The sequence below is a fragment of the Delphinapterus leucas genome, chromosome 8, assembly GCF_059928025.1.
Source record: "Delphinapterus leucas isolate spDelLeu-1000000601 "Yukka" chromosome 8, BTC_Dleu_Yukka2, whole genome shotgun sequence".
Classification (NCBI taxonomy): domain Eukaryota; kingdom Metazoa; phylum Chordata; class Mammalia; order Artiodactyla; family Monodontidae; genus Delphinapterus; species Delphinapterus leucas.
In genome coordinates, this window is record NC_143136.1 from 2,300,425 (window position 1) to 2,321,799 (window position 21,375).

Sequence of the window (21,375 nt, forward strand, 5' to 3'; positions counted from 1 at the left end):
TACTTCTGGGCTGCGCGTCTGCTGGTACCCCGCACGCCGGGCCAGGTCCCCACCTCGTCCCCGTCGGGCCGGCCCTTGCTGTCCTGCGGCCCCCGGTGTGCTGGCCTTGCTGGCCTTGCTCACTTTCCACCTTGACCCTCCCACTCCCTGGACGGCTCATTCACTTACCTAGTCGTTCAGGTGAACGTTTAATGGATAATTACCATGTGCCCCGTGGGTAAGTCAGCAGTGGCCCCTACCCTCACCTGAACTGCAGGCTGCAGGTCAGGCGGCCGTGTAAATGGCAGCTGCAGAGCTGCAATGACTCCTGTGGCTGGAAAAGCCTGGGGGTGCGGACGCAGGTGAGCATCACCCAGCCCCCACCCGGAAGGCCAAAGGACGCCTCCCGGAGAAGACTGGAGGTCTAAGGGGTGTCGAGGCGTCAGCCCAGGGGCGTCCGGGAGGGAGGGAAGCCGTGGGGAGCCCGTTGGGAGGAAACTGCAGTGATGTCAGGATGGCCATGGCGTGGTTGGAGGGGAGGGTGAGCGGGGCCGACGGCAGAGGAGCAAAGTAAGGACGAGAGGAAGAGTTGCAGGGGCTTAGGCAGGGTGGTGGCACGTTGAGAGCCCACTGTCACTGCCACGCGGAGGTGGACGGGAGAGGGCCTCAGAAGGCCGTGGCTGTGGTCTAGCAGGAGATGCAGGCTGCCCAGTGCAGGACGGGAGCAGAGCGTGAGAATGGAGAGAAGTGTGCTCTCCAGAGACATGAGATGGGCAGTGCTGGGCAGGCACGGAAGGCGGAGGGCCAGCGAGAGCCGGTGCCCCGGGTGTCCGTGTTGAGCCAGGATGCTTACCAGGCCGTCGGGCGGTAGGTCTGGGGATGAGGAGCGAGGCCTGGGCCGGGCACCTGCGTCTGGGAGTTACCGGCGTGTGGAACCTTCAGCAGGGAAAGGACCGCACTGCTGAAGAGTCTGGTGTCCGGGCAGCAGGCCCAGGGCCGACCGGACAGTGAGGCGTGAGTGGGCGCAGAGGCCAGGGGACAGCAGGGGAGCCACGTGTGTCCCGTCGGGGGCTGGCAGGCAGGGTCATCACGGCGTCTGGGACGCGCGTGTTCTTGAGGTGGCAGGGGAGGGGCACGGGCGAGGTTTCTCCCAGCAGCTGTGACCGCGAAGGAAGGAGGCCTCCCTCTTCACGCCCAGGTGTGGACGTGGGTCCACACCTGTAACTTGCATTGCGCTTCTCTGTGCCAGGCACACATGTGCTTAAGAGCAGGTACCAAATGCCGGGCTGTGTCCTTTCTCAGCACCTCAGACAGCACCTGGCACCCGTGTGTGTGTGTGTGTGTGTGTGTGTGTGTGTGCGCGCGCACGTCTGTGCGCATGCGTGTGGGTGTGGGTGCGGGTGCGTGTGTGCGTGTGTGTGTAACAGCGCCCTCAGAGGTTGGCTCCTGTGTTTCTGAGGTGTGGGCTTTGTGCGCGTGTGCGTGCGTGCGTGCGCATGTGCAAGCGTGCGCGTGTGCCAGCGCCCTCAGAGGCTGGCCCCTGTGTTTCTGAGGTGTGGGCTTTGTGACCAGCCTTCTCCTGTCCCGCGATCTCTCTCGCCCCATGTCACACCGAGCTCCGTCCCTACCCTCTGTGTTGCAGATCATCCCCAAAGCGAGCGAGCCGGCCCGGCAGCCCGAGAGCCACCCCGAGGAGACTGAGGAGGAGCTGCGTGAGCACCAGGCCCTCCTGGAGGAGCCGTTCCTGGACCGGCCCTCAGGGCCGAAGGAGGCGCACACGCTGGCCGGGGTGCAGGTGAAGCAGGAGCCCGTTGAGAGCGATGAGGACGACGTGGCACCGGGCCAGCGGCAGTCTACCGAGCAGGAGCTGCTGTTCAGACAGGTGACCCCGCTGAGCAGGGCCGGGCCCCGGGGGCGGTGCCCTCCTCCACACCCGCCGCCCAGGCCCTGTCTCCCTGGCGATGCGGGAGGGAGGTGTGGTGCGACATCTGTGTTATAGCGGGTCACCGCCAGGGACACTGGCCCTTTGCCCGCTGTGGGCACTTATGCACCTGCTTTCCGGCTAAGCACAGGCCCTGAACTCCTTAGGGATGCTTTTCCTTCAGGTTCACAGGCTGTAGCTGAACACGGATGCAAGTGCTGGTGGGATCAGCATAAACGAGGGGAGGGAGGCTGGTTCGTTAACTGATCAGAAAGCTAGGTGGCATCTGATCAGGAGCCAGGACCTCGGGGGCCAAGAAGCCACCAGCGACCAGCCTTACAGGTGCAGCGCAGCAGCCTGGCCCGGTGTCCAGAGCGGGTCAGGCTCCCTGGCACTGACGTGCAATGAACAAACTCACAAGACTGATGACTAGATCTGAGGGATGATTCATTGACTTTGAGTGAAAAGGAAAACTGCCAGGTCAGGGAAACGCTAGCGCGGCCGGCCAGCAAGTCGGAATCCGGCCCAGGGCATCTGAGGAGTGGAATCTAATATCTAATCGTGTCCTTCATCGATGCTGGAGCTCAGCACCCGAGGTGCAGGGCCCCAGCTTGCCCACCCCCTCCTTGCTGAGCCTGGTGCCGGCTGCCCAGCCAAGCTCCTCCTCTGGCCCGGCAGCCCAGGCCAGGCGCCTCTGCTGCTCGTCTGCCCACCCGGGGGCATCTGGACTGGGGTGGGAGGTGACACACGGGATTAGCTCATAGGTTTCTCTGGAGACCCCGCACAGGCCGCAGCTCAGCCCTCTCTGCCGGCTCCACACGCCAGGGCAGGCACCGCAGGTGGCTGGCGCTGTGTTGCTTTTCTTATTTGTCATTCGGAGGGCAGCCGGTCTCCTGTCTCGGGCCACAGCCTCAGCGCTAAACACCACTCTGCAAAGTGCACGGGAACCAACACTTAATGAAAACAGGGAGGTCCCAGCAGGAGGAAGCCGCTGTCTTTTGTGCTGTGCAGACTCCTGCAGGTGACGGGGCTTGAGCTGGGGCCTTGTTCCCGTGCTGAGGGGCGTGGGCCTTGCACGTTTTTGAAGGAAGCCAGCCTCTCATTATAACTGGGATTCAGCTTGCTGTTCGTACGCTAGTATGAAATTGGAAGGCGTTTCGACAATTTTTTAGGGCCAGTGTCTTGTCAATGATAAAGTGGCCAGCATTCACTAAGGAAAATTATCCTCGTTGTACTCCAAGCCTGAGACAGTTATCAGAAACGCCTGCTTTCTGTATGCTTTGGGAAACCACAAGCAGAGCCCCTCTCGGGGGAGCTTGGTGCACACGCAACAATATGCAGGTCTCAGCTTAAGACGGGCACCACGTTCTGTAGGCGGCTCGTATCTGGAGAGACTGGGCGCCCTGTCAGCAGAAGGGGAGGAAGCGCCTGGGAGGGGCTCCGGGCTCTCTCCTCTCCACTCTGCTTCCTAAAGGCAGGAGGTCAGGAGCCCGGACAGAGGCCGCCCCCAGGGCCGCGGCACAGCCGTGGGCCCTCGTCCAGGGGGTCTGCTCCTCACCGGGGCCCGCGCTTCCCAAAGGACAGCGTTTCCCCCGGGAACAGAGGCAGGGCTGGCCGTGGAGCCTGCAGTCGCCCAGGAGCCCTGCTTTCTCCAGCACCTCTGAACAGGGTGTCCTGCCCTCCCCTCCGTGGCCGCCCAGGGAGGAAGCCCCCCGCTCCCCGCGCTTCTGGCAGGGGCTGGGTGGCCGCCCGCGGTGCTGGCACCTCCACCGCTCCCCTGACTCCACCCCAGATCCAGCACCCCACCTCCCCGTGGGCGCAGCGCCTCTCTCCCACCCAGCCCCCGGTCCCCGTGGCGTCTTCCTGTGTGTGCTTGTCCGCTGGCTCAGTCCAGAGCAGGGAAGGGGTGATGGGGGGGCCTGTCCAGCTTCAGCCGAGGAGCTGTGGCCTCCCTGCTTCCGAGCCCTAGAGCCTCATCCGGCGGAGGCCCTTTGGTTTGCAAACTTCCCGCTTTCGGACCTTTTGGCATTCTCACAGAAGCCCGTTCTTCACATGGAAGATACCTTCTGTGAAAAAGAAGCTTGTAAAGTGTGTGTTTAACTCACCCACTTTTACTCTGGTTATTTTTGGCTAAAGTGGGGTCCAGGGGATTGCGCTCTGGGTCCAGGCTTCGGAGAGGTGCACCCACACCCCCCGGCCCTGACGCCCAGACTGCTGGGCCCTGGCCGTCTCTGCCTCAGCCGTCCTTCCCGTCCTGGCGTGAGGACGTGTGAGACCAGGAGAGGGAAGAGGTTGGGGATGGAGAAGAAGTCGCATTTCCGCCGTGATGTGCTTTTCATCCAAGTTTCTGGCGTGCAGACCAAGTGGTCCTGGTCGAATCCAGACCGGCCGGGAGTGCTGTCGAGCCCCGTCGGCATGGCTTCCTGCACCAGTGCCTTTCTTCACACCTCCGAGCCCCGCCTCGAGCACCCTCTGCCCGGCCGCCCTGCCTCCCTGGGTGCTACCTCCTCAGGGACCCCCCGCGACCCCCTGGCTGGGCCGGGCCTCCCTGTCAGCCCTGACCGGGCTCGCCGGGCGTCTCCACTGATGGTCTGTCTTCCCACGGGGATGTCCGGTCTGGTCGGGGCCAGCGCAGGCTGTCCATCCGGTGCCACCCGAGGGCCAAGGGCCGGGTGGATGAGCGACTTGGGAGGAGGAGACACATGTAGCCCTCCAGCCAGGGGCAGGAGCTGCCTGGAAGCAACAAAAATGGCTCTTGTCTCCTCTACCCCAGCAAGCCCTTCTCCTGGAGCAGCAACGGGTCCACCAGCTGAGGAGCTACCAGGCGTCAATGGAGGCAGCCGGCATCCCCGTGTCCTTCGGCGGCCACCGGCCTCTGTCCCGAGCGCAGTCCTCCCCCGCGTCCGCCACCTTCCCCATGTCTGTGCAGGAGCCCCCGACCAAGCCGCGGTTCACCACAGGTAACGTGGGGCAGGGGGTCGGGGCTGCGGCCTGGGCAGACGTGAGGGGGCGGGAGGCGCCACTGTGGGGCCTGCGCGGGCCAGAGGGTGCGGCTCAGCACCCCCCGCCTCCTGCAGGGCTCACACCCCTCACACCTGGCCCGACCTTCACCCTCAGCTTAGCCCGGGCTGGGGGCACCGGATGGAGCTCTCCCTGGGGCTCCCCTCACCCCATTCTGTGACCCTGGGGCTCTGTCCTGAGCCCAGAAGCCCGCCTTCTCTTCCCCGGAGAATCATAGTCTCCAGAGAACAGCCTGTCCGCGGGCCTACGCGGGCCGGGCGGCTTCCTGTCTGCGGTCAGCAGGGCAGCGACCTTGCCCTTTCGCATCCTTCCCGACCTCAAACTGAGCGCTCGGCCAGGACCTCGCCTGTGAGGCCCAGGTGACCCCGTGCAGTGTTTGCGCATCGCGTGAGAGCAGGGCTCGGCCAGCCCTTGGACGCTTGCTCTCTGCACCGAGCTGTCCTCCACCTGTGCTGCCTCACTGCCCCGCCCGGCCGGGGAGAAGTCTGCGGGCAGGACTCTGCCTGCGCCTGAAAGGCGCTCCCCGCAAGTCAGGGCTGAGAACTGTAGCCAAGTGAGGCGTCCACCAGGGTCTGAGGCACTGGCCTCGCTGTCGGGCCGAGGCTGCTCCCGGGGCAGCCTCCACCCTGCTCCACCCGGCCTGGGACGGGAGGGTGGCCGGGATAGCGCCTCACACTGTTCCCATCTGACTCATTGGATATTTCTTCTTAGTGGCATGTTAAGGTAAAGTTATCTAAATACACAACAGTTTCATCCTCCTCCAAACAGTTCTCATAAAACGCCCTGTTTTTCTGCACACTGGGATGTGCAGACGTGGCCGTGTTCTCTCTGTCAGGTCTCAGGATACTGCTCACATTCAGAGAAAAGTTCCATAGTCAGTATATCCAGAAGTTAAGTTCTTGCTTTTCAGAAAGAAAACCAGAAAACTGCCAAGTATCACAAATAGAATCAGCGGTGACTCTTTAAAAGTGTGAGTCCCTGGCCATTGGCTGAGGTAGGTCCACTGTTAGAAGGGCGCAGCTCCCATGACAGACCCCAGGACCACAGTGGAAACGCTCCTGTGTCAGATGTGCCCCCTGGGCGGTCAGTGGTCCCACCAGGGAGCCTGCGGGCTGGCATGACGTCACCAGCAGCGGCCCGGGCGCTGGACCCTGCTCTGTTGATGGACCTCCTCAGTTTGTCTTCATTATCAGTTTTTTTTTAATGTCTAAAACGGTGCATATCACTGTAAGAAAGCACACATGGGAGTTCCCTGGCGGCCCAGTGGCTAAGACACCGCGCTCCCAAGGCAGGGGCCCTGGGTTCTATCCCCGGTCAGGGAACTAAGATCCCACGTGCCGCAACTAAGAACCGGCGCTGCCAAATAAATAAATAAATACTTAAAAAAAAAAAAAACAAACACATGTGATGGAAACCTGAGAAGCTAACGGGTGCCCCAACCCTGCCCCCCGGAGGAGCCATTGTCGGCGTTCAGGTCACATCTCCTGGGTTGTTTCTGCGCGTAGCCAGACAGACAGGTAGACACCGACGTTGTGCATTTTACGAAGCCAGGACTCTGGGGGCCCTGCACTGCTGTCGGCCATTCTTGGCGTCTTCCGAGCCCACGTGCGTCTGCCCAGCATGCTGGCCGCTCCCCGCTCACTCTGCAGACCGGCTCTGCTGCTGTTTCCCGTCTGTGAAGGGGGATGACAGTGGCATCACCTTGAAGTTCCTGGCCTCATGGCCAGTAAACGTCAGGAGGCGATTTTATCACCACGACGACACTGTGGAGGGGCGGGTGGCCGTGTCGTGGCACTGATGGGCCTCTGGGCTGTGCACATACATACGTCCGTGCCATCCACGTAGCCGTGTGTGTGCATCTGTTACGCGCTACCAGGCACACCCTCGTTAGCGCACTGACTGTAAACCTGCTCCTGTCCTACTGCTTTTTTACCAGAAGTCCAACCCCACTCTCCCCCGCCCCACCGCTCAGTTTTGCTGGTGGACCCAGAATCCCTCCAATGCAAGGGGACTGACTCCCATTAGCCCAACTTCTAAGAGACTGAGCGGGGAGGCTCGGGCACTGCCGTGTCCAGCTGGACCTGTAGGAACAGGCTCACCTTGAAGCTCGTTCCCCCGGAGGCTGGTGCTAATGCCTCCACTTGGCAGCATCAGTCATGGAGAAGGAGCGGCCGTGGGCCTCTGACTCCGTGGCCCCTGCTCTTTGCCTGGCGCTCCCTCCCTTCTCCACCTGAACGAGCAGGTGTTAGTAACAGGTGCCGGTGGCTGCCAGGGCGTCCACTCACCCAGCCACCTTCCCACTGTCCCAACCCTGGGAGGCCAGGTGTGTGACTGTGCTGTGTCAGGGACAACAGGGCCGCCTCCTGGCAGATGTCACCAGGGGCTGACCCACCCCCCGCCCCGCCCCAGGAGGGGCACGGCACGGGGGGGCTCCTGGTGGAAGCTGAAGGTGGCCACACCCACTCGCCCCCCTCCCCTTTCTCCAGACATGCAGGTTCCACCACCTTCCACGCAGCTGCCAAGTGACATCAGTCACTTTGATCAGCTGGAAGGGCCACCGCTTCCCTGCGGCGGAGCCCAGGCTGGTGAGGCTGCCGCACTTCCCTCCTGAGGGTGACCCTGCCGCTGGGCCGGCTCTGTGCTGGGCACCCTCAGGCTTGAACAGCTTCCAGCGCTGTCCCAAGTGGAGAGTGCAGAGCTGGGGAGTGAGTGCGAGTTCCTGGACTCCTCCATTTACGTCCATTTCTAGGGTGATTTTAAATGCGCTTGCGTCCGTGTGTGTGTGCGAGCGCGTATGTGAGCTCCACGCGCCTGTCCAGCTGCTCTGCAAGGTTCTGAGGGCAGAACTGAGCCTCTGGGCCCCGAGAACCTTGGACGGATCTCAGTCCACAAGGTTGAACCGCTCGATAGAGAAGTCCCCTGACAGACAGACTCAAGTTTTGGACCAAAATCTCACTTGTTTCTGGGTCAGCGCAGTCCCCTGGACGTGAGTGCCACAGGGCTCACAGCCGAGAGACCTGGGGGCGGGCCGCCTGCCTTCTCGGTTCTTCCTGCCCCGCCTGCCCCCCCGCACCGCAGGCCGCTCAGCTCCCTCCACACCCTGGGTGGCGGGGACTGTGACTGTTGGGCGAGTGCCGTGAGCGGGCGGTGGGCGGGGGCAGCTGCCCAGGAACCCGAGGGCTCATCTGATGGCGGCCGCCTCCACCTCTGCCCCAGGCCTCGTTTACGACACGCTGATGCTGAAGCACCAGTGCACCTGTGGGAACACCAACAGCCACCCAGAGCACGCCGGGCGCATCCAGAGCATCTGGTCCCGGCTGCAGGAGACTGGCCTTCGAGGCAGATGTGAGGTAAGGCCAGCCCTGCGGGCAGCAAGGAGAGCCCATGCGGGCCGAGTGAGCCAGGGCTTGAGCGGGGGAGGGCCTGGGGGAGGACACGGGCCCTGCAGGCGGGCGCACGGGCCTGGCTTCTGGAGGAATGCTGAGCTCTCCTGTCCTTCACCTCCTGTCGCACGCTCCTGTTCTCTGGGAAGCCAGTCCCTAGCCAGGCTCCCCGTCAGCACCCGGGTCACACGGCCAGGCCATCCCAGGGCCTCTGCCACAAGGGCGGGGTCCGGGGGATCCGTCATCCTGTTGGCTTTCCCTTGGAAGTTCTCTTACTTGAATTTTTCCGAGAGCTTCTCCCAGGGTGTGGGGAGCCTCTGGCCCCCGAGGCAGGGAGGGTGCGCAGGCCAGTCTGGTCTGCTTGGCGTTGGTTCCCAAGCACAGCACTGCCTCTGCCCCTACCCCTCTGAGCGGCGGGCCCTCACGTCTGTCCCAGCCGCCTGGCAAGGGGACCACGCTGCCTGCCGACAAGGCGGGCTGAGCTGCCTCTGTTCCGGCCTGTCGGGGCCTGGGACTCACGTTGCCCACCCACCGTTGCGGTGGCCCCAGGCCCATGAGGACAGGAAGGCTCTGCTGAAGGACCGTTGAGTCTTCTCCATCCTTCTGATGGGGGAGGGACATTTCCTGGCATGCGGCCATCAAGAGGGTCTTGAGCTCTGGGGTGAGAGGAAACAGAGGACCGTTTGTGTGGGTGCACGGGGAGGGGGGTGGGGGGAGCTCCAGGCCGTGGGCGCCACAGCATTGTCATCCGTGGAGCGGGGCAGGTGGCACCCCCTCCCAGGAGCCCTCTAGGACAGTGGCAGCCAGCCCCCCACGTGCCCACCAAGTGGGGGCCTGCTGTCTCCCCACACACTGGGAACCCCGTGAAGCCGGGGATGGTGTGCAGGGTGGCATGTGCTGCCCTACAGGGTGGCCCTGGAAAGCTAGAGCCCCGTGGATGAGCAGAACGTCCGCGTCTGTCCTTCACAGCCCAGTGCCACCTGGGCCAGGCCCGGAGCAGCCCGTCTGGAGGGCGGGCGTGGCCCGAACCCCACTCTGCCCCCCATCCAGCCCCCCTTCCCCAGAAGCCAGTATTTAGGAGTTGAGGTCAGTTGTCCCGCGTGACCCCATCTCTCTGCCAGTTTATGGCGATACATGGTGTTCGGAGGGGAAAGCATGGGGCCTGGGTCCAGAACCCTGTCCTGGAGTCCCTCTGGAGAGGAGGGGGCCCCGAGGTTGTGGGCTGGAGCCCTGGGCACCTGCTCCTGGATCCCGTGAGGCTGCACCACTGGGGGGCAGCATCGCCCTGGCGGACGCACCCTCCTCCTCCGTTGCAGGACCACCACCCCACCCCGCTTCCCAGGCGCCGCTTCCTTCGCCCCCAGGAGGGTCCCCTCGGGCCCGGGGCCTCCAGGGTAGTTTCAAGGCAGGAGACGGAGGCGAGGGGAGCAGACCGAGCTGCTCGTCCAGCCCCCTGGCACTGAGGGCCGGCGCCGATGGCCGCAGGGGCCCCCGGGTACCGAGGAGACCCGGGGTGAAGGGCCAGGCGTGCCCTCATCGTGCGGGGACACTCACCATGCGGGGCACCTGCAGGTCCAGAGGGTGACACATGTTCCCTCGGCCGAGGGAACACGGGTTGTTGGAGGGACCCCTGACAGAGGAGAAGCAGAGGGACCAGGCGACCCCCCGGTGCCCAGGCCTCCCGGCCAGCACCCCTCACTCCACAGGGTGGGCAACCTTCTCTGCGGCCTCGTGGCCCCTCCACGAGGAGGAGACCAGGCCGGCAAAGCCTCGGTCACAGCCGGCCTCCGGTTCCCCTGCCCTGTGCTCCTGCGTCGGCAGGCGTCGCTGGGAGGCCTGTGTACCGTTAGGAGCGGTTCTGGGGCCTCCCTGGAGGTCCCCGGGGGGAGCACAGCTCCTGGCCTGCCCCTGCACGGGGGTGCGTCCGGCCCGGCGAGCCCACGGGCTCCCCCTGGGCCCCCAGGGTCCTGTTGGCTCTTCCTGTGTCGCTCTGGCCCTCGGAAAGTATAAAGAAGTGTCAACTGGAATTCCGCTTCACAAACCAGCCTCCTTCTCAAAGGTTAAGTAAATGTAGCTCAGCTCAAGATAATTTCTGGAGAACATCTGAAAATAGCTGAGGCGTCCAGATTTGAGGAATTTCCAAACCGAAGAAAAATGCGGACGGACACGCAGATCGGGGTGTCAGACGACTGCGGGCCGTCTCAGGCTCGCGGGAAGGCTCGGAGATGCCCAAGGAGCTGGGGTCTGGCCCCCGCTTCCTGAGAGCAGGTCCACCCCCAGGCAGCTCGTCTCTCTTTTAAGACCAGACCCCGGCAGTTGGAAAGCAAAGCAATAATTTGATGCCAAATCAGTTGTGTGACTGTGAAGGTTAAAGCGTTGAAGGCTGGAATTATCTTTTTTTAAAACGTTTTTCTAAGTTTTAACTAAAGTGCAAACCCTGTAAAATATTTCTTAAATATTTTTCAAATGTCGCATCAGGTGATGTTTGCTTTGGATTTCACAATAACCAAATAATTTTGTGCTCGTGCCCGTATAGAATTTCATCTCCTCCTGGGTGCCGGTTCTCTGCTGAGGCCCGCCCCTGCAGTAGCCTGTCTTGTTCTGTCCCCGCAGTGCATCCGCGGACGCAAGGCCACCCTGGAGGAGCTGCAGACGGTGCACTCGGAGGCGCACGCCCTGCTCTACGGCACGAACCCCCTCAACAGGCAGAAACTGGACAGTAAGAAACTCCTAGGTATTTCAAGGCCTTCTTTCCCTTTACTGCCAAGGCTGCTTGCAGCCCTGCCCTCGCCCGAGGCCCCGCCCCACCTGCATGCCCCCCACTGCACAGGCGCGTGTTGCCCACCAGGCTCTGTGCGGGCAGCTGGGGCAGGGATGACCCTTCTCCGTGGTGCCCGGGCCAGGCTCTCAGGTGAGGGGCCAGAGGAGAGATTTCCACGCTCGGCATTCACGTGGGCAGTTGGTTTCTTGCTTTGTGTCCGGTGTCTTGGGGAGAAAATGGGCTGAGAATCAGTGGTTTTGCAGAATGTTAAATAGTAGAGCTGGGTTGCTGGAGGCCACCCGGCCACCCGCACTGGGCCTGGAGTCGGTGTGGGGTACGCACTTCGAGACTCGGGGGGGGCACCGTGGCAACCCGAGCCCCCCGCCCCACACCTGGCCCCTCCTCCCCGGGGGCCAGGGTCTTCGGCTTTGGCAGGCAGCCCCCCAGATGAGGGGGCGGGATCTGGGCCTGACGGAAGGAACCTCCTAACAGGCATCTTCTGCTTTGGGAGGTGGTGAGAGTCTCCCCATAAGGCAGGGGGGGTCTGACAGAAGGGCAGGGTCCCCCAGGCTCCCGGGCGCAGGCGCCCGCCCCACTCCGGGCAGGACCCCTGCTGGGTAATTCCCTCCCCCGCTTCCCAGCTGCCTGGAACCGGGGCAGTCGCCAACCGTGGGTTTCCTTCCCCATCCCTGCCTTTGCCCCCTGGGGAGAGAAGCCCCCTGGGGCTCCTCCCTGAGCTGAGCCAAAGCAGGCAGCAGGGGCCTAGGAATCACAGCCGCTGGGGTCCCAGATGTGGCGGGGGGAAGGGGTGGGCTGTGCGCTGTTTCCTCTGGTTTCCGTGCCAGGTGTTGCGAAGGTCATCTCTGTGCCCAGCCCTGCGCTGGACCGGCTTGACCCTCCTGGGGATCCTGCAGCGCGGCCGTGCTCCCTCCCCGGGCACTCATGCTCCCCTTCGCTCATTCGCGCGCCCGGGGAGCACGTCTTCTCTTCTGCTGTGCTCCCGGTAGGCACTGAGCCCCCCTAGAGCGGGGAGCTGGGGTGGCGGAGGCCGCGAGGAGACACTCGGGCTCTGGCCTGGGGGGGGGGGTGGGGGTCGTGTGTAGCAACAGGGCTTTTAAAAGACAGAAACCCTCGCACCTGGGAGGCAGGGAAGGAGCAGGAGACCCGGGGCTGGACGGCCGGTGCCGGGCAGTGGGCTGCAGAGCGGCACGGGGACGGACACCCCCATCTCCGTCCGCTGACTCGGACAGCCCAGGGACAGTGACCGCAGGGACCCTGGCCCCGGGGTGCAGAACAGGCGGGGCTCAGACAGGGGACCGGGCCACAGGGGCCTGAGAGGCCTCTGTCCCGACTCCCTGCCAACCCCACAGCCCTGGACAGAAAGGCACAGGGTCCCTGGGCTGGGACAGACACAGGCACAGAGCACAGTGAGGCCGCCACCCCCCGCCCCATGCTGGGCTCCCGGCACGCTGACCTTTACCCCCGGGCAGAGATGGGGACCTCCTTCAGGGACTGACTAGCCCAAAGGAAGCTGTCATCAGGGGCCCCGCAGCAGATGGCCCCCTAAGGTTCTTGACGTGGTGCTGATGGTTCAGAAGGCCACCGTGTCCCCACCGTGTCCCCACCGTGTCCCCACACCTTCCACCGGCTTTACGTCCTCACTCTGGGCCACGAACAGAAGACCAAGGATTATCGGCACCTTGGAAGGTGCTCAGCAGCAGCTCGGAGACCAGACTCCTGGGTGGGTGCGGGGACCGGAGGGGGGCGCTGCAGAGAGAGCCAAGAACAGCATTAAAATCCTTAAAGAGGGCGATTCCACATCCACAGAACGTGAGCAAGGGCCATAGAGAAGGGAAGAAACAGAACAGAGAGTAAAGTGAAACATGGTCACAGAAGTCGAGTCCTGGGGCTGGAAGGAACGGTGAGTCAAGGTCCCGGAAAGTGGAGCAGGAAGGTGACCAGAGCTGGAAACCAGGAGACAGGAGAAAAGAAGAAAATCCAAGGAGCGTTCCTTGCACTCAGGGCCCAGGGAGCAGGGGCTTCCGGAGGACACGGGAAGGAAAGGAAAGGAAAGCATCTGGGGTGATCACGAGAAGGTCCCAGGACCGGAGGACCAGCCGCCGGCCACGAGAACCCTGCCAGGGAGCACCGCTGGGAAATCTCAGAGCACAGGGACGAGATGCAAGGGTGCTGCGATGTTCCAGGGAGGGGACCAGGTCTGCCAGGAACCAGGACGACGTCAGGCCCCTCGGTAGCAGTGCAGCGCCTGGCCCGTTCTGGGGGAAGTTTCTTTCCAGCCTGAAGTTTTCACCCAGCCAGACTTGGTCAAGTATGAGGGTGAATCAGGGCACGTCCAGGCTTGCTCTCTGCCCCGAAGCTGGACATGCGAGCTCAGGGTGCCAGCATGGTGGGTGAGGGCCTCTTGCCAGTTCACAGCCGGTGCCTTTTGCTGGGTCCTCATGGTGGGAGGGGTGAGGGAGCTCTCCCGGGTCTCTTTTATAAGGGCACTAACCCCATTCACGAGGGCTCCATCTTCATGGCTTAATCACCTGCCGAAGGCCCCGCCTCCTAATATCACATTGAGGGTAAGGGTTCCAACATGTGAATTTGGGGGGACAAAAACACTGAAGCCATGTCAGTCACAGAGGCCCCCCACCGAGGATGGTGAAGGCAGGTCAGGAGGCCGCCCGTTCCCCATGTGGAAGCCCCCAGGACAGCCGGGACCAGTGTGGCTGAGAAGGCCTCCTGTTGGGCTGTCTCCACCAAAGTGTCCACCAAGCCGGACCGCCACGGTGGCCAGACCAGGACCCGCGATAGCCTGCCCAGGGTCTCCTCTTGTCTTGGCCGTGCAGCCCCTGTTCCTCACGCGGGCTCTGCTGCCTGGGTCAGCTGGGGGCTCACTTCGCCCGCCCCCGGGAGTGGGGGTGGTCACAGTGGGCCGAGGAAGACCTCCAGAGCTGCTCCCCCCACGGCCACGTCCCGGGCCTGGTCCCTGGCCCGGCCAGGTGCCCTGGCTGTTGTGAGCCCTGCTCTGCAGACACACGTGGACTCCAGGGAAGTAGACACTCCGGCTCCTGTCCCGGGAACTGCTGCCCCCCAAGGGCCCTGTGTCCTCACTCAGCAAGGTTCGTCCCTGCTACTCAGTTTGGTTTTCCAAAGCTCGGCCACGTGGTTTAGGATAACACACAGGAAACCAGGAGGTGTATGGGGGCGACTGGCCCGAGGAGGGGGTCCCCATTCCCCGTGGAAGGGGGCGCGCTGCTCTCTTCTCTCCCTCGGCCGAGGGGCGTCTACGATGCAGACTGGACACAGATACAGAATAGACTCTTCAGAGTGTACGACATCCTCCACTTGGCGCCCCCAAAACGCATCTGTGTCCTCTGAACTGAGAGGGCTTGTTGGGGGTGCCCAGGCCCCACACCCAGAGTCGTGGACTCGGGAGGGCAGGGAGGTCTAAGCCGGCTGCCCCCAGGAAGGGGCCCAGGGCTCCGGAGGACAGGTGACACCCGGGAGAGCCCAGAGGCTGAGCCCAAGGCACAGGGAGGGGTGTGGATCGGAGCAAGAATGTCCAGAAATGAGACAGAGCGCCGGCCGGGCCCAGAGGACAGGGTCTGGCCTGGGCCCAGGCAGGGCTTTGTGGAAAGGAGGCATCAAGGACGAGGACAGTGTGGATGGGGGAGAAGATCAGCGGGCTCGGAGGGAGGGGCCGAGTGGGCCAAGTGCAGGGTCTTCAGGCCGGCACGTCCGGCAGGGCCCCGGGATCCCCCAGGAAACGCAGAGCCCGGTTCCTGGACCGTTCTCCCGCACGGGAGGGGCTGCCCGTGGGTCCCGGGACCGGTAGCCCCCGCCTCAGCAGTCTCCAGGAGCGTCCGGGGGCCTCAGCCCCGAGAGCAGCCGGCCTCCCCTGAACGCACCGTGTGGCCCAGGGTCCACGCACGCTCCATATCCCTCCCCTGGTCAGCCCGCCAGGAGTCCTTCTGCAAGCCCGTCTCCTGGGCATGCGCTGCTCCATGGGGCAGGGGATCGGGTGACGGGAGGATGGTCTCCCTGCAGGCACGGAGGCTCGGGTCCCCTGCCAGGAGGACGGGTGAGGCTTCCAGTCTGGTTCCAAACTGGGCTTAAGACGGGTGATCGGAAATGAGAGAGACGCCGGAGCCGGGAGTCCTTGGGGAAGAGTAAACGGTGGGTGAGCCGGGAGCCGGCGCCTTCCTCCCGCCAAGCCGTGTCCGTGACCACGTGGGGGATCCCCCTCAGTTCATCCAGCATCTCCGTCCCTGGAAGCCCCTCTGCTGTTCGTGGCTTCTTTGTTGAAGTGTTCGTCCACCATCTCAGACCCCGCTCCGCCCATAGGCAGCCACGGGAGTGTATTTAGTGTTTCTTTTATGAGCCAAGTGTGTTGTCACAAACACACGTATTGTGAGTGTGTGTTCCATTTACCATAATGGTATTATAACCCGTTCTGTTTCCTTTTTCTCTCCTGCTGAGTTTTGTGTTGTGAAGTCTACTCGCGTTGCCGTGGGGATGCCCAAGCAGATACCTTCCTGCCACTTGAGACCTATTTGCATCTCTGATGGCCGCTCTGACGTCATTGTATCAGTCTGACTGTCCAGACGTGGTGAGAGTTGGTGATGTTAACAGTACCCTGATGTGGTGTTTAAACACCACTGGGTGATCCCCCTTCCTCTTTTTAATTGAATCCACAAATTTCCAAGCCTTGTGCAAAGAGGCCTGTGTAGTGAGTGTGGGGCAGTGACACAGCTTGGCCGGGCTGCAGGGGGCTACCTGTTCACCACCTTAGGTGTTCCTGGAAGTCAGGGTTCATCTTCTGATGGCAGCGACCTGGGGAGGGAGCCTGGCCCGGTGGCTGAGGAGTGCGGACCCAGGGCTGCAGAGCACCTCATGAGTGCCTCTCCCAGCTCAGGTGAAGGGTTACTAGGCGACCCTCTGCTCACAGCATAGCAGCAGGAGCGGCGGAAGAAAGCCAGCATCTTCCCCGCGCCCGTCCGCATCCCAGCCTGCCTGTCAGCTAACCTGCCAGGACTGGGAGAGCAAGGGTGCCCCTCAAGCGTCAGACCCCCGTCTCTCGGCTTGAACATTTTGTGACCTGGCCTAGGCAGTGGTGGCCCCGCAACACAGGACGCCAGTGGGGGAGGGACTCGCTGACCAACTGGGACCTCGGCCGAGGCGGCTGGGGCCGGGGGGAGACCAGCTGTGCGGAGAGGCCACCGCTGGGCCGCTCCGGAGCTCTGGGCCAGGACAGCTTCCCTGTTTCCCTGCTGCCCATCCGAATTCAGGGTATCCTCTACCTTTTTTATTATTGTGGTCTTTCCTGGCCGGATAATGAGCAAAATCAAAATATTCAGATGATTTATGGTTTTAATGCATCAGTCTGTAATTTCAAACACAGGAATCCAGTCTCAGCAGAGCCCCCTCACTCACATTTACACACACACTGATGGATGTACATGGATGCACACACGGGCGCTTGGATTCTTTGGGAGAAAGCTCTTACGTCCCTAGCATCACGTTCCTGTGTGCTGGAATAGTTAGTGTTACGAGAACCATCTTGAAGCCATTCCCAGCCCGTGGTCACCTAGAGCCACTGCCGCGTGTCAAGGGCAGGGCCAATGGGGGCACGGGGGGCTGGTGCCGCCCTCCCTGATTCAGGCCATTGGGTGAATCTGTTGCAGGACAGCGTGGTGCCAGCTCCCCTCTCCCCCGCCCCCCGTCATGCACTGCAGCCCACCCTGTCCCTCCGGCCCCAGGACCTCCCACGGGGGGCTCAGGGCAGGCCTGGCAAGCCCCTCCCAGGGCTGCTCTCCTTGGACATCACTTCCCTGCCCGCCGGCCCCTCCACCCACCTGCGCACCCGCTGATTCCCCTGCAGTTGTGGCACAAGGAGGAGAAGGCAGGCATGCCCCCAGCCTCACAGGGATGGGGCCAGAGGCTGCGTGGCTCCGCGAGAATCAGTTTAACTGATGTCAGAAGGCACGGCAGGGGAACCACAGTCAGAAGACGGGGATGCAGGCGGCTGGGGGGCGGTGACCTGGAGGAGAGCCGTGGGCGCAGGCAGGGCAGGCCCGGGGCAGGACCCACCGTCCGGGCATCTTGGAGGGGATGGGGCATGACGGGGAGGGTCCACAGTGTGTGGTCCAGGCCAGAAGCCGGGATGAGGTGGGCACAGACCTCACCAGGGCTGCTCCCCTGGTGAGCCATCCGGACCCTGTGACCCAAGGCTTGCTTTCTTCCTGGGGCCCTGGGAGCAGCTCATGGCCACCCAAGCAGAGCTGGTGCTCGGGTTGGGGAGAGGGCAATGTTGGGAGTGAGCCCTCCCAGCACCGGGCCCGGCTCTGCCAGGTCCAGAAAGCAGGCTCCCAAGCTGGGCTGTGGAACCTGCCAGCCTTAAAGGCCTGGGGGTCACAGTGGGAGCGAGGTGGAAGCGGGGCAGGGAGCACCCGGCTGCACAGAGAGTCTCTCCCGGATGGGGGCAGCTCCTGAAGGGGGGTCGGCCAGCTGGAGCCTGGGCTTCACACTCCACCAGCCTGGGGAGGGGTGCTGGGTGGCTGTGCCGCCCTCTGGTCCTGCGTGACAGGCAGGTTTTAGGCTAGTCATCAGCCAGCACCCGGATCACACTGAGGAAGAAGACAGTTCCCGTTCTTGTCACCGAGGCAGGCCTGAGCCTCGTGGGACGGGGGCCTTGTGTCTGCAGCGTGGGCCCCGGGCAGGCCTTCCTAGACGGCCAGGTTCAAGGCTGTGTGGTTTCTTAGCTGTGCACCGTCCCAGTGAACTTGGAACACTTGTACATGGGAAGAGGGCTGCTGTTATATCCCCAAAGACCCCTCCGTGTCTAAAGAGCTCACCCCGGGGGTTTAACCCCAGGCCTCTTTCTCTTGCTTACAGCTGGTGAGGGCGGCCAGAGCTCAGAGCTGAGAGCCAGTGTCGGGGGCAGGGAGCTCAGGGTGGTTCCCTGCCAGGTGCACAGCTCGGGCTGGAAGCAGAAGCTTCCGTGGGGTCTCCCCACCCCGTGAGGAGTGGGCTGTTGCCATGGAGAATGCAAGGGCTCCGCAGGGGCTGGGCCCGCTCAGCCCAGGACCCACCACCGGCCAGATGCCGCCCTGGCGGCGCCACGCAGTGATACAGTGGTACCTTTGAAGACTGTTTGCCCCTGCGCACATGGGACGCATTGTGCATCCTCCACAAGTGTCAGAGCACTGTTGAGGCACCGCCAGGCCGTGCTCCCTGCAGGCTGGGGCGCCGGGTGACCCTGCCCACCTGACCTCGGCTCTCCTTCTCCCTGCAGGCTCGCTAACATCGGTGTTTGTCAGGCTGCCCTGCGGTGGTGTTGGGGTAAGTATTTCTTTAATGTGTAAATAATGTCCTGTTTGTTCTCAGGGTCCTGGTGGTCACAGAAATCGCAGAGCAGGTAATTGTTGCCAGGTGTTTTCCATAAACAGGGCCTGCTGGGCGGGGCTGCCCCACCGCTCACACGTGTGGCTTCAAAGGCCCTGTGAGCCTGTGAGCGTTTTGATGGCGGGTCTGGGGCACCTTCCTCCGGGGAAGGTCGTCTGGCACCACGGCTGGCTTTAGGAAACGGGATCTGGTGTGTGGGCCTGTCTCGTCTAACCCACCGAGCAACAGTCCACTCGTCCCGGCTCAGGCCGTGAATCCATCACCTCACGGGGTGTGTGTTGATCCCATATCCCTGCTCCAACCCGAAGCCCCAAGTGCAGCTCTGACCATGGGCATGAGGTTTCTGGGCCACGTGAGGTGGGTAGAGCTGCTTCTCCGGGAGATGGAGCTCTTGAGCAGACCTGGGCAGGTAGACACGCAGGAAGACCAGCATCTTGATTTAACTTGGGCTTTCCCTGCCCGGGATGGGGGCGCAGAACCCATCTGGGCACCCACCCCTACCTCAGCGCAGCGGAGGCCAGGTCTCCGCAGCCAGAGCTGCTCCTTCAATCAGGAGGGGCTGTCCCCCCGCCCCCTGCTGTCCTCTGGATGAGGGAGGGTGAGGGCAAGGACCAGCCCCCTCCTGGCCAGTCTGCTAGCCGTGGAGCTCCCCAGCCCGGGAAGTGCTGCAGCCGGTCTCGGTCACAGAGAGGCCGGAGGACCTAGTGGACAACAAAGGCGTCTCGGCTGGAAGCTCGCTTCAGCCGAATGTGAGCGTAATGACAGAGCGCAGGGTGAAGCTCAGGGTCTGGATTCCGTTATGGAAATGAAACAAAATTGTTTTCTTCCTGAGTCTTTACAAAAATCGCTGCTTTGAAAATTATCCCGTCAGAAAGAGCATAAACGGCGTTTGTTCATACCACCACCAGGGCCTCCTAGAGTTATTGCATTTTGTACTGTAAAGAGGCTGCAATCTCTTAATGCGGGGCGAATTTTTGGCCAGACTTGAAAAGGCTTTGGCTTTGCACTGCCCTGCAGCAGCACGCTGTGCGAGGCAGGATTTATAATTTGCAAATGAAAGCTCAATGGGTACTGGGCCTGGGGCCTTGAGCCAGGTGGCCCCTCCCCGGTGTGAAGTCCAGATCCAGCCCCCAGCAGGCTACCAGCGCCCCCCCGCCACATCCAGACACAAAAATGCTCTGGAACACGGAGACGTGGAAAATCTCGCCAAGTCGAACCCGGTTGAGAGAGGAGCCCATCAGAACAATTAGTGGGAAGTGTGAACCATAGGGCGCCTCAAGGGATTGTTCCCTTTCAGTTGTTTTCTATAACTGCCCCAATAGGAGGGCAGAGAATCGCAGTGCCAGCCCTCCCGCCTGGCTCAGCATGGACTCGCCATGTTGCTGGTGCAGCTGCAGCCCTCTTGGGCCTCTGAATCTCCTTCCAGAGCTGGGGGCCAGCCCCCCGGGGTGTTGTCAGGGAAGCAGAGGAGACCCCAGGGGCCCAGGTGTGGCTGGGAGGGTGCAGGTCGGCTGGTGAAGCAGGGAAGGAGAGGGTGCGTTGCTTCCCCCGAAGCTACTTGAATTAACATCTAGATTCTGTAATGGAGCTTTTAAATGGTTTTACCTTTTTTTCCCAAGCCAAATAAGAGAAACTTCTGTTTTGCTCACCTCCTGATTATTGCATTTCCCTCCCAGCCCTGCCCTGGTAGGCCCTGGGGACCCCGAGTGCCATGGCTTCTAAGGTCCGCGGCCCACCCAGAGTGGCCACCCCGAGTGTCCACTTGAAATCTCTGTAAGGGGTCTCCCCACCCCCGTCTTCACCTTGTCTCCATCTTTGCTGGAGGAATTGTGGAGTGTAGCCCGCGGCTCTTTCCCTTGTTTCCTGCTTCTGTATTTGTGGGTGCCCCAAGCAGGGCCGCCTCGTACTTCTGGAACTCGGGGCTCCAACCCGACCATCCCACATTGGTCCCTGGGGAGCTGGTGGCCAGAAGCTGGGGGACTGAGACCCCGAAGCAGTGGAAAGTGCCGTCACGTTCTCTGGAGACACTGCAGTGGGGCTGGGGGTCTGTCCCTCACCCTGGACACGATGTTACAGGACCTTGTGGACCCTGGGGTCATGCGGGAGGAGAGCAGAGCACAGAGATCCTTCAGAGCACACAGAGGGTCAGTCCCTTTCCCCACCTGGCTCCAGTTACTTAGCCTAAAACCCAAATCATTGCATTTGGAGGAGGCGTAATCTGCGTAGTTTTGCCCAAACCCGCTTTGGTGCTCAGGGGTGCGGCCTCTCGCGAGGCCCAGGCAACCGGTCGGACCCTCCTGCCAGCTCTCACTTTGGTTTTATTGAATTGGTTCTTCGGCTGAAGCAACTGGTCCAGAATATTCTAGCTGAGTGGCTACTTCAGTGAAGAACAGCACAGTATTATTTAGAGCAGAAGCCGGTTTTTGAACGTTGAATGTGCGCTAAGTGCGGAGCGTTCTGCTGACATTTGGAAGCTATTTAAAGAACACAGAGGTTTGGTCATTGAAAAGAAGAGCCCGCACGGAATAACACTCCTCAGGAAATAGCTCGAGCTGCTCGTAAATGTATTTTAAATCATCTCGCTTTGAAGATGAAGCCCCAAGACTTCATTGAAAGAAATCTATCCGCGCCACGTAATGATCAGGGCCTTTGTCAGGTGGGCAGGGGCCTGGGCGCTGACCCTGGCTGGGCCGGAGAGGGGGTGCCGGGCCCTCACCTGCGGCTCAGCCTCCGTGTCCGGGGCCCCGAGCGTTCAGCGCTTGGAAGAGGTTGCCATGGGAAGGAGGGTCTCACCCAGGCCCGGCCGACTCCACTGCAGGTGGAAGGGCTTATTCCTCACAGCTTCCCAGAACCCTCTCTAGGCTCGGGCACCCACAGGAAGGGCACGCGAGTCCCAGGTG

General features: G+C 62.3%; 1 protein-coding gene across 3 annotated transcripts in view; it reads left to right on the forward strand.

The window, feature by feature from the left end:
- The window catches only part of HDAC4 (histone deacetylase 4), a 284,717-nt gene that overhangs the window by 228,492 nt on the left and 34,850 nt on the right, over window positions 1-21,375 (forward strand). For 2 of the 3 annotated variants that reach the window (XM_089916114.1, XM_089916115.1), the window contains exons 13-17: window positions 1,622-1,861; window positions 4,674-4,860; window positions 8,138-8,271; window positions 10,918-11,038; window positions 18,366-18,412. In XM_089916114.1, coding sequence (XP_089772240.1) covers window positions 1,622-1,861; window positions 4,674-4,860; window positions 8,138-8,271; window positions 10,918-11,038; window positions 18,366-18,412 — 729 coding nt within the window. The remainder of the gene's footprint in view (window positions 1-1,621; window positions 1,862-4,673; window positions 4,861-8,137; window positions 8,272-10,917; window positions 11,039-18,365; window positions 18,413-21,375) is intronic. The other variant, XM_089916117.1, reaches the window with a different exon arrangement.